The 17,821-nt window shown below is 37.5% G+C and overlaps 2 protein-coding genes across 4 annotated transcripts in view; both read left to right on the forward strand.

The window, feature by feature from the left end:
• Positions 1–191: 191 nt before the first annotated feature.
• Positions 192–13,842, forward strand: LOC106645574 (uncharacterized). Of its 3 annotated transcripts, none has more exons than XM_014361463.2 (3): positions 192–303; positions 749–1,141; positions 13,776–13,842. In XM_014361463.2, exons 1-3 carry the CDS (start codon positions 282–284, stop codon positions 13,781–13,783), a joined length of 423 nt encoding a protein of 140 aa, XP_014216949.2. In that variant the 5' UTR covers positions 192–281; the 3' UTR covers positions 13,784–13,842. The 3 variants fall into 3 exon arrangements, with proteins under 3 accessions (XP_014216949.2, XP_014216947.2, XP_014216948.2); XM_014361461.2 differs by lacking the exon at positions 13,776–13,842 and adding an exon at positions 3,719–3,903; XM_014361462.2 differs by lacking the exon at positions 13,776–13,842 and adding an exon at positions 1,354–1,610.
• Positions 9,202–17,821, forward strand: part of LOC106645572 (lachesin-like) — a 155,033-nt gene continuing 146,413 nt past the window's right edge. The window contains exon 1 of the mRNA XM_089597195.1: positions 9,202–9,220. The gene's annotated coding sequence lies outside the window, so the exon portion shown is untranslated. The remainder of the gene's footprint in view (positions 9,221–17,821) is intronic.

Raw genomic sequence — 17,821 nt, forward strand, 5'->3', positions numbered from 1 at the left:
TTATTTGCAACAGTTTCATTATGTTTTCCATCTGGTAATGCAATGTCATTGTTGATATCCGTTGGCAAAATTATACGTTCAATATTGTTATTAAATTTGCAATAGTTGATAGAGTCTGTTGATAAGCTGCCGATAACAAGTGGGTGTGATGATTACGTATGTACAGCTGTAGTGGCACCGAAGGTTACACGTCCAATTCAGAGTGCATCATCACTTCATACCCGTCAGTTGAATTATTTCAGTATTTCGATAGCATCAAGTTAAATATTCATACTTTAGCAATGATAATTGGCCTTTTTTTCGGTAAGAGTTAATTATAGTTATTTTAATACCAAGTTATTCCTGTAACCTTCATCATTACTCCAACTAATTATAGAATCGATTCAATATTTTATTTGGTTAGAGTATCGAATACGTGTGCAGAGCAACCTATTCCCAGGCAATTAAACATCCGACATCCACTGATTAACTTATTGTCAGTAACGGTTTCTATATCATAAATTAAATTTCTTTACAACTAATTATATCATTTAACTGCTTAAAACTAAACACTACAAAAACCATTGATCACTAAAAAAAGCTCACATTCTAAAAAAAAAGCTTACTCTACTCCCACTTATGCCCGCATCTCGTGCTTCGCACTTTCACCAGTGCAAACTCTCACGAAAACGCGTGAAACGAAGAACGTCTCAGGTGTTTCCACCCTCAGTCAGGATTAGAGTTCTTTATGGCACGCTGTCCTTCACAGTGCTCGCTGCTGTTTTTGCCGTCACTGCAGTGTCAGACCCTACCCCGGAGACGACGCCATCACCTACAACGGTAACAACGACAATAACAACCACGACAACGACGGATGATGAATTCAGCCACTGCGATTGTGACGACCACTGTCTGGAGAGCAAAGTAATTGGTCTGAAGAAAAATGCTAGTGGTTCCGAGGCAATGGGCAACAACAGACTTCTACTGGAGGATACCGATGAAGATGGAAATCGTACGATTTGCGCGAGAAATCGGGACTTGGTGGATCGCAGCTTTCCCAGCGTTTGTCACATGATGTGCTACAACAGGTGCACCAAGTACAGTTCGAGGATGGGTTTGATAGGCGAGAAAGTTTTGACCTTCATCGGCGCCTACCGAGAGAGTAAGTCGCTTCACGTTTACTCTCCTCTCCCCGCCCTCATTGCGCATTTGAGTTTTGCCATCGAACCGACGTACGGAATATTTTTTATCTTTAACTTCACATTTGCTGTTTTGAAGCGTACGATCCCCGAAAACATCGTAGTACACAAGTAGAGGAGAAAAACGAAAAAAAATCTCATCACCATGAAACTATGATATCATTGCTCTTTCCAGATTTCTTCAAGCTCCGCAACGGCCCGTGTTGATGTGTACTGTTCCGTCTCTTTCTCCCCTGCCTGTGCATCCACGTGGCGAGCAATCTGGTTGGTCTAATTAAAGTAAATGGAAAAAGAAGCATGATACGAAATCCCGGTTCTAAAATAAAGAAGAAAAACCTCACCCCCAGACCTTGTTTCCCCTTACTCTGTATCTGTATGTGCGTAATACACGCACGCATGACAACATAACACGCAGTGCCTACAGATGTTAAACGAGTCTTTAGCAATTATTCGACCCCCCTACCCCCTTCGTTGCGATATAAGCCTCTTTCATCGCCGGTGCTTTCCGCGCCCCCCATCAAGCTTTGCGTACAAGTCGCACTGCTGTCGCAGCAATTCCCATTTAACGGGCGTGGGCGCAAATTACTCGACGAACTCGCTAGCTATCTCTCTCTCTCTCTCTCTCTCTCTCTCTTGCTCTTTCTCCGTCCAACTCGTGCACGCGCGAATAAATAGGCAATTAAGATGGCAGGACGCGCGCACTTTCCACCCACCGGCTCCTCCTCTCCTTTGCTCCACGTATATGTGTGTATACGTGTCTATACTTCAGTTGGAGAAGTACGAGAAGGAAAGCATATCAAGCTAGGCGCAAATAACGTTCTTCCAATTAGGCGATGTAGGGAAATACGCGGGGCTGCTGCTGATATGGTGTTGGATAGACATGAGGAACGTTCAATGCTGCCAAGAATTAGCCACTCGGCGTTTCAAGTATGTGGATGGGGTGTTGTGTCTTTATGGGTGTCTGCGCACGATGGGCATGGGAGCGCTGTGGTTGTGGGAATAACTAGAACTGGGAAGAAGAGATGGATGTTCTCCCGAGGGAGGTGGTATGAGAGAGTGTATATAGAACAGGTATTTCTGTCCGGATCATGGGTTGCTTGTTTTGATGGGAAAAAAAGAAATATGGGTTACACGGGATGATCCGCGCTTTCAGAAAATCTCTGATGTAATTTGTTGGGAGGTACTTTTTTTGTGCCGCCGTTTATTCACGGTTGGTAAAAATTTGCGAATTTTTTGGAAGGTAAAAGTTTAAACGACGAGGAAATATAAAAACACATTCATTCATTGACTGCTCAACTTTTTAACGGTAGAGATTGATGGAGAAAGAGCTCTGCGAGTACAGTTGTGACAAAGTTTATTTTTTCGAGCGACTGTCAAAGTACACTTTTGTGATGAAAAACAAACTATTCGTACCGTTCGATTAACCGGTCGCTCACAGAACAAAGGGATAGACAGAGAGTGGAAAAAAAAATTGTGAAAGAGAACTATGGCTTAGGAAAATGAAAAGATCTCATAGTAAGTCGAGTTGTACGCCATTCAAATTAACCCGTTTAGCAAGTCAAAGTGCCTAACGCGCTCGTGCCAGATGGCTCCCAAGTGCTTGTTCTCGACATTATGTAGTATTCAATCGATAGTTCTCGCGCTCATTCTTATCTCTTTTCCTGTATTATGTGCCTGCTTACGGTACGGTACACGCGTATTTTCATATCGTTTTTCCCCCTGGGATACCAGAGAAAATCTCTGGTGAAAAAAGTTAAAGCTGCTTGTCGGATGTTGAGGGCGTTTCTTTAAAAACTTTGTTGGTAATAAATTTTTTGGGTGCCCCTTTCCTTATGGCTATTAAAATTTTCACTGTAAATTTTTCCACTTTCATAATGTATTTCTAACTAAATTTTTATCTGACCCGGTATTGAAAAATATCATGAATAGAAGGTGAATTTAATGTAAAAAATATTAATTATGATTTACTCGATAAGTGAATTTTCGATTGCTTTGAAATTATTTCGAATCGTTCGACCAACAAAAGAATCATTAAGTTTAAATTTTCGTAAAGTTGCAAAATTATATCTCAACACAAATTATTAATAGTCATTTATGAATGTCTCTGAAATTTGGACCTGTCTGAATCATTAAAAATTTTTGATTCATAACTGCTGAACATAACATATTTAAGTACAAACAAATTGTACATTATTTTGAAAGTCTTTTTACATGCTAATATGGCAATCTTAATACTTCAATTGTAGAAAAAATAATGAAAACAATTTATTTACTGTTCAAACTATAATCAAACTGTAATATTTATATCTCGAACGAACTTTTTTGTTTGAAAAAAGCACATATTGGATTTTTCTTAAATAAAAATAATGTTAAAAACTGTTTTACTGGTATGAAAGACTTCATTTGAAAGGATTGACGTTACTCGAGGCATTATAAGTTACCTAGCCTTTTATTATGTGTGTCTTAAATAATGTAATTTTTGAACACTGTTACTTAATTTTTTTATTATATTCATTGTTCAGTTATTTTTATGTTTACAGCTTTCATAATGAGTTTTTTCCGTTCATACGCCAGAACAGATATTGTTTTTTTTTGTGAGAAAAAGACAGTCTACTAAAATTGTTAGACGACCAAATACAACTTTTCACTTTAAAGTAAAGATGAGCATGATCTTACATGCTATTGGAGCGAAACAATTTCCTTACTGATTAAAATAATGAGCAGTAAATATATTCCATTGCCTTTCTTGATTTACATTAGACTTGTTATAAAGATAAAACATAAAAGCAAAAAGTAGTTAACAGAATCCAATTATTATTAGTAATTTTTATTAAAACTTATAAATTAAAGTATTATTTTCGTACGCGAAGGTAGTTTAAAATAGTTGAACAAACCCTGAGATATGCCCGATTATTTATATCTTAGGCACGGACAGTTACGTACCTATAAATGTTGGTCGTAACATGAACATACTTTTAAATTATTATCTCAATTCTTGTTTTTTTTACCACTACAAAGCTTTTTGTGTGCAGAAGGTAAAGAAAAAAAATTTTTACACTAAGCATTTAAAAGTATTCTCCAACATAAACAAAAAGGAGCACAGAAAAATGCACAAATTCAGTGAAACTGACAGTCTTAGAGTTATGCACTTCATTTTTCAATATTTACTATTTCGAGTTTGTTCACAGTATATGTTTCTCCTTTTACCGAATAGCAGTATGCATCAACCGCTCGTTGACCCACTTGTGTCATTTTTAATACTCAATTGTGCCACACAGACATATATTTTCCAACGGAACAGCAGATCCGAAATTTCAGCTGTCACCCTCCGATCCTTTCCATCCGTACGCTGCGACGAGCTTCAAAGGCTTCTTTTCTTGCTTTGTATCTCTTGAATTTCTCTTTATCTCTTTCGGCGCACTATCACCCTTTGCTTCATCCGTTATACCGTACACCTACAAGTGTAGATATGACAGAATGGAAAAAAGCCCATGTCGACGGTATGCCGATGACTCGCGAGTGTTTAAGTAGTCAGTCACAAAGGGAAGTTGGCGCTATAATGTGACAGAAAGCTGTATCATCGCACAACTAGTAATACTTTAGGCTCGTTACCGCGAAGTGGAAAACTTCAGCTCCATGAGGGAATACTTTAGCTATTTTTAGTTTTTTCAATTTTTAATTTTTGTGTGCGTAATTTTTATTTCTTTCTACAATAGTACGCCATGATTTCAAGCGTGTATACTTTCATTCTCAAAAAAGACTCGTTCATCTTTTAGAAAGGGGAGATAAAGGAGAATAGTAATTTCTGGTACATGTTCACCATAACCATAGGTGCTTTGTTTGGGCCTGATAAAATAACACTTGTGTAGCGAATCCTGCTTTTCGTACCAAGGGCGCAGCAAACGGCTAAAGTAAAAAAAAAATATCCAAGGTACGAAAAATGTTGTTCATATACAAAGGAAATAGGAAGTCTCTCGTGTACCTACCACTTTATATTTGTGGTAAAGGTATAGAAGTCAGCAGCCATGAAATTCAAAGGAATCCCAAGAAGCAGCAGCAGCAACTGCAGAAGGGGCAAGATGGTCAAGCCAGGGGAAATTTTGACGTTTGTGAGAGGAGAAGAAGAAGTAGTTTACTCTTTAATTAAAGCAATTCCATTCTTGCGAGTCTCCTGCTTCCTCGTCTCCTATTTTCCTTCTCCTGCTGCTTCCTTCCTCTGCTTTAGTGGAACGTAATAAAAATCTCTTGAGCCAGAGGTGGGGGAGGAGGGCAGAAAAACGCAGGTAAGAGAGTGCGCTTTTCCTTTGATTTACGAAAAAGACTTTCTTTTTTCTGCCTCCTCCGGACTCAAGGATTTGAAACGGTTTGATGGGGTCTGCCAGGCTCACAAGCATTCCCGAAACTTTTCTTTTTCTATCTCTACGTGTGTCGGAATTGAGCCTCGTTCTCACGGATTATTGAGAAAATTGTCAAGTTACAGCGTAAATAGTAGTTTACTTAATTGAAAAAATAACAAAAATGATAGAAAAAGCGAAAGAAATAAAAAGTAAGCAAGAGCTTGAAGGAAAGTACATACATCCACAGAAAGAATAGGAGAAAGAGAGAAAGAGAAGGAGACAAAAAAAGGAAGAAGGCGAACGGACTGGAATCACGCAAGTCATTCTGACCTATTCCAATCCGCTCGTGTTCGAAGAGCAGTAGTCTGCTTGGAATTCTAGACTTTCTTCATGTGGTGTATCTGTGTATGAGTATGCATGTGCGTGGGAGGGCTGAAGTTTCATACTTTTGCGAAAACGCGGGAGCCATGCCGGGGTTCTTATTACATGCGCTGGAGGGTGTAATCGGACGCACGCGATTGCAGACAAATGCTCCCTTCTATTCTTTTTAAGTCGAAGATTTCATGCAAGTTTATTTTTTCAGACCGCCTTTTGTCGCGCTTGGTGGAAGTATATCTTGGAACGATTTACGTGGAATACGCGGAATTCCGCGTTGGTCGATGACTTTGCCGGGTTTTCATTTTTTGACCAGTACTTTTGTCACTCCAGTTCGGAGGGATTTGACAGGAGATAGGTTTTTGCTGGCTTATAAATAAACATAGGATTGGGATCTTAATTAATCATATCGTTGGTAATCGTATAAATTTTGTAAAATGGATGATTCAATCCCCTTTTAACTTTATGATTGTTTTATCGTCCAGTTATGACATCTGCACCGGTAGCTTTATTAAAGCTAGGAGCCAGATTTACCGATGGATAGTTATTTCTGCTTGTTACAACAATATTAACTAAATTGAATTGAATAGCAAATTTTAATTTGTAGATATATATAAATTTAATTTCATATCCCCATCTCGAAAGGTGACAGGATGGGGCTGAAATCAAAATTACTATTCCTGACAGCTGTTAGTAAGAGTGATTTTACTATTTTGGTAGAACTTGCACTGTTTTTATTTATAAAATTGAACTCTATTGTTCTTGTTTAATGCATCCCATTGGTAAAATTGACCAGCGCATAAGAGATATTTCGTGACTTTATGTTTCGAAGGAAGGAATAACAAACTATACCTTCGGACCATCTATTAGAGTAATAACGGAGATTCATGGTACGCACGATATCGACTACCAGACGTATTCGATTTATCCGTATTAATTACCAGTCTAGCGAGTCCTATATCAAATTTCAAGATTGCCTCCGTGTTTCAGGAGATGAATGGTATCTTTGCATGCAAAACAAAAAGCAAGATGATTGACTGCCTTGTAAAAAAACTGATACTTCTGTTATTGGTCTACCTTGCAATCTGAAACTCACGGTAGTATGTTAAAACTGCTGTATGGCAGGAGTTTTATAATTAATATTAAGATATAATCATACAATGAATTACAAATAACTGTTAATTTTTTTCTCTACAATTATAAATTTTAATTTAAACAGTCAATAGTTGGCATGATAATCATACTTTAGTATACAAGAGTTGCTCTTGTGGCTGGATATGCAACTTGAACCTGTTACTCTGTTATTGTTTTGAAACTTCCTAAAGATCTATTACAGTTTCCGAGTTTCGGTGCACTCTGTACCTGAAGTTGTCTGTATTATAGATTATTCAATTTAATTTATTGATCTAGCCAATTGTAATGATAAAATCAAGAGCGGATAACAAAAAATACAAGAGTGTACCAAAATTATTATGAAATCCGAAAAACTTGTACAAATTACGATTATTATTTCGAATAATCGAAACATTCACTCGATGGATCATGGTGCATACACAAAACTTTCCAAATTTTTTTATCCACATAAATGTTATAAAATCCTTATTCAGTAGCTATTTTTTGTTACCGTGATCAACGAGGATCTATTTTTTCATTTAATTTTTGGTGATATAAACACTTACAAGTATTATATAAGGTATTAACATCTTTTTTAACATTATTATAAAGTATTGCGAGAGTTTATAGAACTGAAAAATATCTTCTGGTGCTTTATTCATGTCACCCATCTCACATTATTGGTTCGGGAAGCTTGTGTCTTTGTATATTTTAATGAGATATTCCTCTGGAGTGTACATGCTTGAAAAATGTATTACACTAATTGTATTCTTAAAGTTCAATAAAATTGAGAATTTCACGTGAAAAGGAGAGTAGTAAATAATAAAATGAGGTTAAGTACATGAAAAAATCGAGAAAATAATATCCCTGTGCTATCTACAGCACAAGAAAAATACATTGCAATACTGTTATTAAATTGTTATTATTATGTTATTATCATTGTTATTTTAATGCTGCAACTTCGTCTTATTCCAGCTGTTGTTTGCTTTTGTAAATTGTATGAGTTATTAATTACATTTTTATGGATTTCAAGTACATCTATGAATTCAAAGCGTTCAAATAATTATGAAATAATGTCTGTATTTGTTTGATGTTAGTTAATTCATACAGATTTACGCTCATGAAAAACTAATGAAATTATATTAACTAATAGTCTTTGTCTTCCAGCACTTACACCGATATAAATAACGGATTTATTTTCCTTGTGGAAAAATTTCGTAGCATCCAACAAATAAATGAGTATAAACGACTGTTGAAAATACCAGAATCTTACTGTCATTAAAAAGAAAAAAAAGAACCAGCCAGGCATCTGTAATATAGACCCCCTGTGTGCTTGAAAAAAAAAACCTCTTAAACTGATTTGGCTCCCCTTGAGGGTCAAATCGGCCGGCACAACAGTGTGTAAAAGTAAAAAAGACGAAAAGCACACGTACACAAACATTTCACTCCCTCCTCTTGCCCGTCTCTTGGAGAAAAAAGTAAAAGTAAGAAGACACTGAAACGTACATACGTTCGAAAAAAGAGAGAAAGGCGCAACAAGATTGGATGAATGGTTCGTACGGAGCAGCGCAAATACATGCAGACGCGAGCGTGCGTTCACAGCTGTAGTAGTATAGTAACCGTACCAACAGCAGCAACGAGGGAGGGAGAGCGTGGGGGCGGGATCAGCAACAGCGATTCACCCTCTCGCTTTCTCCCTTCTCCGGCTCTACTGTAGCTACTACTACCGTTGCTCTGCACCCTCGCCCGTAGACCGGCTCCGTCCTGCTAGCATGTACAACAGGCGCTCGCGGCTCAGAACTTCAGTCTTGTCGCGACCCTCGAGCGCGCTACACTTACCGAGGGACACCTGTTATCAATTCTCGCTCGTTTTTATGTCAGTCCTGGTTAATCGTAGTAAATTTTATGTCTTGCCATCAGGTGTTGATTGATGTTGTGAGATAAATAATTGACAGTGATACCTACATAAATTAATAAACATCAAGCGTGATCACGAGTGTTATATATGAGTGGGGTTGTAGATGCGAGACTGCTTAGGTAGAGAAAGGTACCGGATGCCGATGGCTCTTCTCCTGCTACTGCTGATAATGATTGCGACGGGGCAGATCAAGTTGCTGGTCCCACGGTTAGATCGGCACTGGTGTACCTGGAGGACTCTTTTCGGCGTCTATCTGTGCTGCATCTGGTCGATACCCTTCGTTGACTCGCAGATTGTTGGTGAGTCTTTGCTTTGAGAATGAGTACGAAGGAGTAGGAGTGCTTTTTTCTTCCTCATTTAACAATGCCCCCCCCCTCAATGATTCTTTTGATTGGAAAAAACCATTTGCTCTTTCTCGTTTATTGGTAGTCTGAAACAATTTTATAATAAATTTTACTGTACAATTTAACAAATTATTCCGTTGTTGATTGTAATAACAATTCGTTCGTTTAAGGAATAATTTTTTTTTGTACATGGGGATTCATTTGGTTAATGTTTTTTTTTTTAAATATATGACTAATCATCGATTGAAACACAAACGTGGTGGGAAAGACTCCTCCATGATTTCACGAAACTTTATATACCTTTGGATTATTTATAAGCCTGAAAAAGTGACTGATGAAACTAACACAATAGGAATTAGCTCTTTGATCATTGTTTGGAAATAATAACCGTATAATTGGCGTTAATATACGTGCACCTAGGCCAGGTAAGGAGTTTATTGTGATATTGTGAATCTAAAAAATAAGTTTTATTTTTATATATTTTTGATACAAATAAGTATTCTTGTTCTAAACGTGTGAATAAATTTGTAGTCTGGTGACTTTTGTTTTAACCTATACCTTTACCTATAATCAAATAAAATTATGTTATAACTTTACGATGAAACTAGGTTCTCTAAAATTGAAAATAAATTTTTTTATTATAATTGCCTTTTTTACGCAGTTCAGTTTAAAACGAACCAAGTTTGTAGTGAAAGTATGTCTTTGGTAACCAATATTCAATAAATTCTGTGCCAGACCCTGTCTCTAAACAAAAGTCTTTCTAATTTAGTTTCTTGAAAACTATTAAGTTGAGTCTTATGATGGTCTTATGTAAAACAGGCGAATCATAATTTTTAGAATGATTTCTGTAAGAAACAAAATATCACGATAATCTCGACGGTAATTGCCTTAAAGAAGAGTATAGTGTCGAAGGGGATTCGGGCGAATAATTTAAGATACTAGAAAAGGACCTGAGAAGGTGTTAATATACTTTTATTTCGGGTTCGGGGCTGTGCGCGATGCTACCACGTGTTCTTCATTCGAAACTTGCGCAGCCCGCGTCTGTTTTCCAATCTAGTGCTATGCGCGAGCCTTCACTTTCGTGCCTGACCAATACTATTCGAGAACAACTTTTAGAAGTACAGTAGTATTTCCTTTTTTTTTTATTTTTTCGGCTCTGAAAAAAAAGAACAGCACAAACTTTTGTAGTTGCCTCGTCTCTGTAAGTAGGAAATAAGCATTTGCGCTCTCTTTCATTTCGGCAGAACTAATCGAACTCCAAAGTAGCACTAACTCGCTGCAAACGATCCCATCCGACAAAGTGGATTAAACGATTCGAGCGGTAAATACGGCCATTCGATGGAGTTCTCGTAAAGCGATATGGAGCCGTGAGGGTATTACTTTGGCTCTTTTACCAAAACGAGAGGGATTAAACGGTTCATTAGTAGTCGAGTTGTCAGCACGACGCACGGAAGGAGCACGTGTTAATCGAAAATTGGGGACGATTTCGTGACTCTTTTTCGTGTTAAACGCATCTCTTTGATTTCATTGAACGGTTTCTAAATACATCGATGGATTATGCATCACCAAAAATATGATCTCGTCGGAAGTATGAAAAGATTTTTACTGTGTACGTAGTCTAGGTCATAATCAGGAATACGTTGGAAAAAATATTTGGATTCAGTTTTTTTTGCATGATCATATCCGAAATTATCTCGTAAAAATGAATTTGCCAGTTGCCATGAGTTTCGATGGTATGGTATGGATTGAAAAAAATCTGTTCTCAAGTAATTAAATATATACATTTTCTTTATTTACTATTAAAGTTATTTATGAACTTTGTTTGGTTTAAAAGCTCTGTCTCCATTAAACAAAACGTTTTATTGTTTGGAAGCACTTTAAACTGATAGCAATGCAAGCAAGAAAACGGCAAATTTATTCAAATGCAAATGCAAAGTTAACCATTCCAATCGACTGATTTTTTTGTGTGCATCAGACATTTTTTTACCTTGAAATATTTTTAAGCGCTCTGTTTCAACGATAAAACTGCGATAAGTTTATATGCTTGTTGTTCATTGATAATTTATGTGAGACTTTTTTTAATTCTGTTGCATTTTAAACCCCATTCCAGAGTATTAATGATTTCCATGTGAATTTATTACTTTCTGATGAATGAAACTTCACACTTGGTAAAATATAAAAAAAAACACACACACATACAACATTTCGACCAATCTTTTAACTAGCGTTAGAACTTTGAGCTATTCCGTTTGAAATTTGGGTTTTTTTTTTCTTGTGACTTCTGAATTTCGGAAATTTTATAACGGTACTTCGTAAAGCACTGCATTATGATTTATCAAAAAGTAATGGTGATATTGAAACTTTTTTTTTAATACGGCAAACTCATTTTGTTTGTCTCATACTTTTCCTACAAATTATTTCGGAATATATTTAATTACTGGACACTGACGGTATTTATTATTTGATGCTGATAAAAAAAAATAAAGTGATGAAAAATAGTCAAAAACACGAAAAAATACACGGTACAACGAGGTGTCGGCTCTTTAATAAATAAGATAATGTCGACCACGGTGGTGATAATTGACTGGCCCAAAGTGGAGCTCGTCTCTCTTTCTCTTATGCTCCCTGCCCTTTTCTCCGGTTTTATCATCGATTTTCTAAATGAGACTTGCAAATGTAGGTGGCAAGGAGAAGAACTGTTTGACATCACGGGCCACCCTCTGCTCCCGTTGCCTGCTCTTTCTCTCTTTATACGCTCGCGTGTCTGTGCTCGCGAGAGAGGAAGGGGAGGCTAGGCTATGTGTCCGCGAATCGATATCATTACCGGTTACCAGCGAGCTGCGAACGCGAGCAGAAAGAGAGATATGTGTGGCTATGTATAGCCGCATGTTGTTCGAAAATCGTGTGCTAAAAGCTCGTAGGGCACAATGTAGATGTATGTGTTATGAACAAATATATTTCTTGGCACGGTACTGTGAAATACACCCGCGTGAGATCGGTTAGCTCGACCCGAGCTTGAGTGTAGTATGCGGGTGTTTATGTTTAACCATATATGTATATTTGTATATATAGACACGTATATAATCATCGAGACAATTCGTTAAGGGTTTATTGCTTCTATGCATCGTGTTGATGTACTTATCTGGAACGTACTTTGAGCTTTTTATATTTAGATCGAGTTCGTTAGTTGAGACGAAATGATATGAGAGAAAATCGAGTAGGATAGAGTTTTATCATTTATCCGTGACTCGTTAATTGCAAATTTACAGATCAGTAATACCCTTTTAGATGAGAAATCGAGATAAGTAGCGCATCGCTCATTTAAAATAATATTTACCCCGAAGCAAGATTATAGTTTAATAAATGAAATGACTCTAGAAACTTTTTGCAGAAAATTTTAAATGCAAAGATAACGTCCAGTTGACGTTTCTTAGCTCTCAAATCTTCTTTACCAAATGGATTCTCATAACATTAATTTTTTTTTTCGGAAACCTATGAGTCATCAATAAAAGCCTCATGAAAGCCTGTTTCACATGCGGTGCGTGCCGGTCTCCCGTTACCATTAAGCGAAATTTCAAGTGAGAAAGAGAAGGTGCAAGGAACGTACTTACCGGCTTTTAGGCTTTCGATTCGAGTACAGTGGCTGCTCATCCGAAAAATGAGAGCAACAGCCGGACCAAAGGTGCTACACGGAGGAGCGATGAAATTTTATCGGGAGCAGGTGGTCGTTTTGTTCTCGCCTCGTCCCCCTTCTTTCGCTTTTGCTCGCTCATTTTTTTTCGCCACAATCTTTTAAGGTTTTGCTGTTGGATTATTGATGGCCATTTGAATTTGATGAATATTAATGCGGCTGTTCTTGCTGGTGACATGAGGTTTCATCATTTTGTCAGCGGACGCTTGTTTTATTTTGTTTTGTGCAATTTTTTTATTTATTGTTCAATTTTTTTTTTTTTTTATATCTCACACGACCTCTTTTGTATGTATTTTAGCAAGCGATCAAACTGTTGATATGAAATTCGTGGTTTTAGGATATGAAGTAAACATCGATTTTTTTTAGCGTGACGTGGATGAAAACTCGTACAAAGGAATTCAGGGCGCGTTTGAAAATATTTTTGATGGACAGCATTTTATTTATATTACTTGAAGCCTTTCAAATTTTATATCATGCATATGAGGCATTGTGAGAGACGAGAAGGGAAAATTTTTTGACGGATGTATTTTCAATTTTTTCATTGTTAGTTTTGAGTCTTTGTGGGAAAACTTTTATGTCCAATTGTTTGTTTATTAATTTTACTAAACTAAGCAATCTGATTCATAAATTTAACTAATTCTGAGTTCGTGTATTGTATTTCTTTGTTACTTTGTCCAACATACCCTTGCTCTTGTATCCTTCACTGCCTTGATGATAAAATTTACATATTAATAAAACAAAAAATTATTTTTAATTTACATACACGCTTATGATTTCTCTACCTTGACTAATGAACCAAACAATAATAATATTTTTCAGTATTTTGATGACTCCCAGTACAATATCGACGATACAGAGGCCTATCGATCAACAAACAAAAGTTAAATAGCAGTGGTAGTTCTGAGTAAAAGAAAAACAAAAAAAAAATTTTTTAAAAAACAAAACAATTTAAAACCCATAACATTACCAGCTATACTATACAAGCCGTTGTGTTTTCCTACTTCTATCTCCATGTACGACGTTTATTTTCATTTGTGTATCCTCGAGGAGCCTCTCGAGGGAATAACGGGAGAAGACGTCAGATGAAATTTGCAAAGCCGATCGAATGCAAATCCGCTGGCTCTTACCTCAAACAGGCTGCTGGAGCAGCAGCAGAAGCGCCTCGAAGTCCGGCCACCCAAGCCCCGTAAATTTCCATGGAATTCTTTAAACGTCGCCCATAACTCAGGCTGGCTGCATCAGGGCATCAATTGCACGGCGATTGGCTGCCACCTCTCATTTTCCACCGAACAATGTGGAAAATAAGCAAAGGAATAAAAAGCAGTGAAGAGTAGAAAGCGCTTTTGGCTCCTCTTATCCTCTTGCGCGATTGTTACCATCAAATCCTACTATATAAACGTCTTGGATTGGAATAATAAACAATTATAAAGCTTACCATATGGCGCTTGATGATGTACTGCCACACTTTTTACCTATCTACCACGAAACTCCAAGTTCACCGAGTCGTCATAGGACCTTGAGAGATAATATTATAAATTTCTTACTTCCTACAAGTACGCTAGGTACCGAATTTTCTCAGTGGTTGCAAGGGAGTGTTGCGTAATTTTTCCGCTTTCGGGACCGAATAGAAATCCATTTGAGATATGAGGACTAGTGAGTCCATAACTTATGCTCTGCCTCAAGCGTGCAAACACCAAAAATAGTTGGTGATAATGCAACCGCATTGCGGAAAATTTAGCCCAACTAGTGGGATTACATCGCTAACATAAATCTTCAAGTGGACGATCCATCCCGTTAAAGCAAAGAAAGGTTGATGGTTTTGATGACCCCATAGTAGATCTGCTATTTCAATTAGGTTTGTTTTCCACTTGCAAAAGTCACGAGAAACCTCTCAGATGAATCGTTCGAGTAAACTTCTTAGATTGAATTTCGCAGAGGGGCACAATGCATGCGTTTAGACTAGAAGCAAATACTTAAGTTTAAAGAAATTCAGGACCATAATTTATCTTTCAGTGAGTAGTTTTAGGTAGATGTGAACGTACCTTATTAAATCCTAGAGTGACTTGAAAATCCACATATCAGACCCCATGTATTCTCAACGCAGTTCCTTGCAATAAATACACCCTCTTGGATTTCCGAATGTCCCGAAAAAGTTTCACCGGAAGTATAACTCATGAATATGTGCTCTGGCGTCACTGCCGTTCGTACTGACCAGCTTCCCCTGCTTCTTTTCCGTACGGCTCTCCCTTTTTTTGCGGATCTCAAATGTATCAGCAAAAAAAAGGACGGTCTTATAGCGCGAGTGAGAACAATTTATTGACTTCTGGTATACGAATCGGCGTTTCGTGTGCGTGTGTGTACGTAGCAATCTCCGCGTGCATATTCGGTGGATACACAAATAATTCATGCAAACTCACTGCCGCCATTTCAACTCGAGGAAAGATTTGCGGGAGCACTCGCGTTTGTGGATATAGAAAATACCCTTTCTACAGTTGCACTGGTCGAATCAAGTCTGTACGCAGATTTTGGAAAAATTCAATGGGCGCTGTTGTGTGCAAGACTCAGCTTTTACATGTTTAGAAATACTTGAAAACTTACTCTTTATTTTTATATTGCTTTTGTCTTCAAATGTTTACCCTATTTTTTGACGAGTTGTACCTTAGCTAAAATAATCAGAAAAACAATTTTAACTCGTGTATTGATATTAAAGTGCTTCGTCAATATGAAAAAAATTACACCTTATTTTTATTAAGATAGATGCAATTGAGATACATTCACTTAAAACGATAACCTGAAGCGTCGGAGAGGATAATTCAAAACGATAACCAACTCTTTGAGAGCAAAGATTGAAAAGAACTTTGATTTTCAGCTTTATGAATTACAAATTTACTACAAAGTAGTAATTTTTTTTTTTTTTTTTTTTCGAATATGGTAATAAAAAAGTAACGATGAAGTCAAACGTAACAGATTATGCTGTCTGCGCATGATATAGTAATTATCCCCTCATATGATTAAATGTGACTCAGTGGTACATTTTACAAGGTTTAAAAAATCATTTCTGGTGTGACTAAAGTATTTAGTACCTTGCAAAACACCACAATAAGGATTAAGAGGGCTTTTAATTATTTAATGGAGATTACGCAAATACTCCAAATGTGTAAGATTCCAAGCAAGAAAATCTGTATTTCCTGAGGCATTTTATAAAAAAACTTTTCATGAAATACAAATAGATTTGTACATTGCTTAGAAAAAAAAAAAAAAAGAAAGAAAAGAAAACTCGAATCGTGCATTTATTAAAACGAGCGTGAAAAGAATATTCGATTCAATTTCCGGATCTAAAAAGAGGGAGCCATGGGCACGATACAAACCTGTAACCTAACAAGAAAAAAAAAGACCATGTTATATGCATGGGATGCGCGCATATTCGTGAGCCTGAAAAGCATCAATTTGCATCAAGCGAGAAAATTTCTGGCGTATTTCACTCGAAGGCGATTTTTGGAGGGCAAGCATCAGGAAACTCGCTCTTCCTCTTCCCTACCACCATTGCCTCGCCGATCAAGCTCCACGGATGAAAACTCGTCGGACCAACTCATCTTTCGTCCTTCAACCTTGATCATTGAGTAGCACTACCACCACCAGGGGCACTACTAGTATCGACTTCATCATCTGAAAACCAACAGCACCGGTGGTAAAATAGTAGCAAAAGCTACGCGTGACTCGAGAGTTGAGGGATGCGAGGGTATATGTATAGGTACCTTCGCATGGAATGGAGCGCTGCATGATTGGGTCCAGTTTTATGACCTCCCTCACGGGATAAACAAGAGAACGAAAGAGAGCCTCCCGCTCCACTCGTCAATTCGCTGCACACTGTCGTTATATATCCCCCAGAGCTTTCGTCTATGTGCAAGTTCTCATCCTCTGCGCGTGCGAATATAAACCGGCAAGGGCTCGATTTCCACTTTCCTCGGCCCTATCTCTCTCCCTCGGATGTTCTTCCCGTCTCGTTTCCTTTTTCTTCTTACATTGGCGAAAAATACAGAGCAAGAGGAAGCTCCCCTCACACTCCTCGTCCAGGAAATCGAGCTTACTTACCTGCTAAATGTACTCTCAGTGCTCGCGCACGGGGCGTTTGCACATCAAAGAGGGAGGAAGTCTAGTGCGCCGGTTTCTTTAATTCACTATTTCCACGGTCTCGCTTTTTATGGCGCTCCAAGCTGTATCTGTTTTAAACCTCTCGCGTGATTACGGACCAAGATAGAGGGCAGAGGGGGTAGGGATAAGGGTGAGAAAGCTCTCTCGCGCTTTGCAGGGGCTGCGGAAATAACTGAATTAGGTTTCATAGAAAAAAATCCTGCCGTTGCTGACTGGTTGTTTCCAGAAATACAGTCTGCAAGTCGTAGGATTTCATACTTATGTTTGTTTGGTCGGATATTGGTTAGTTGTTTTACTATTTATTCGTTTTCTGTTTATTTTTAACGCTCAGTTGATCACGTTTGAGGCTCGAATAAATTAATAATTCCAATTACATGTACGTAATTACATGATAGTCGCAAATTTATTCATTTGAATACAACCATTATGCAGCATTCGGACATTGTATTATTTGTTTAATCGGTTCTTTATCTGGAAGATTTTAACAATTCCAGTATATCCAGTTTTTATTAATCGTAATTGAGCCCGCGTTACCCAGTCGATAGTTATCCTAAAACTTTTAACATGATATGAAGAGCTACGTATACTTGGGATATTCACGTTAAATCAAGTTTGGAACCTTTTCTCGATCGAATAACCGTCTGCAAAGTAACGCATTGCCCACAGTTCCCAGCACTTAATCGGTTATTTGCATTTTTTATGGCACTTACTTG

Source organism: Copidosoma floridanum, unplaced genomic scaffold (assembly GCF_036245765.1).
Source record: "Copidosoma floridanum isolate Cflo_tuat_1 unplaced genomic scaffold, Cflo_Japanese_pri ptg000030l, whole genome shotgun sequence".
NCBI lineage: Eukaryota > Metazoa > Arthropoda > Insecta > Hymenoptera > Encyrtidae > Copidosoma > Copidosoma floridanum.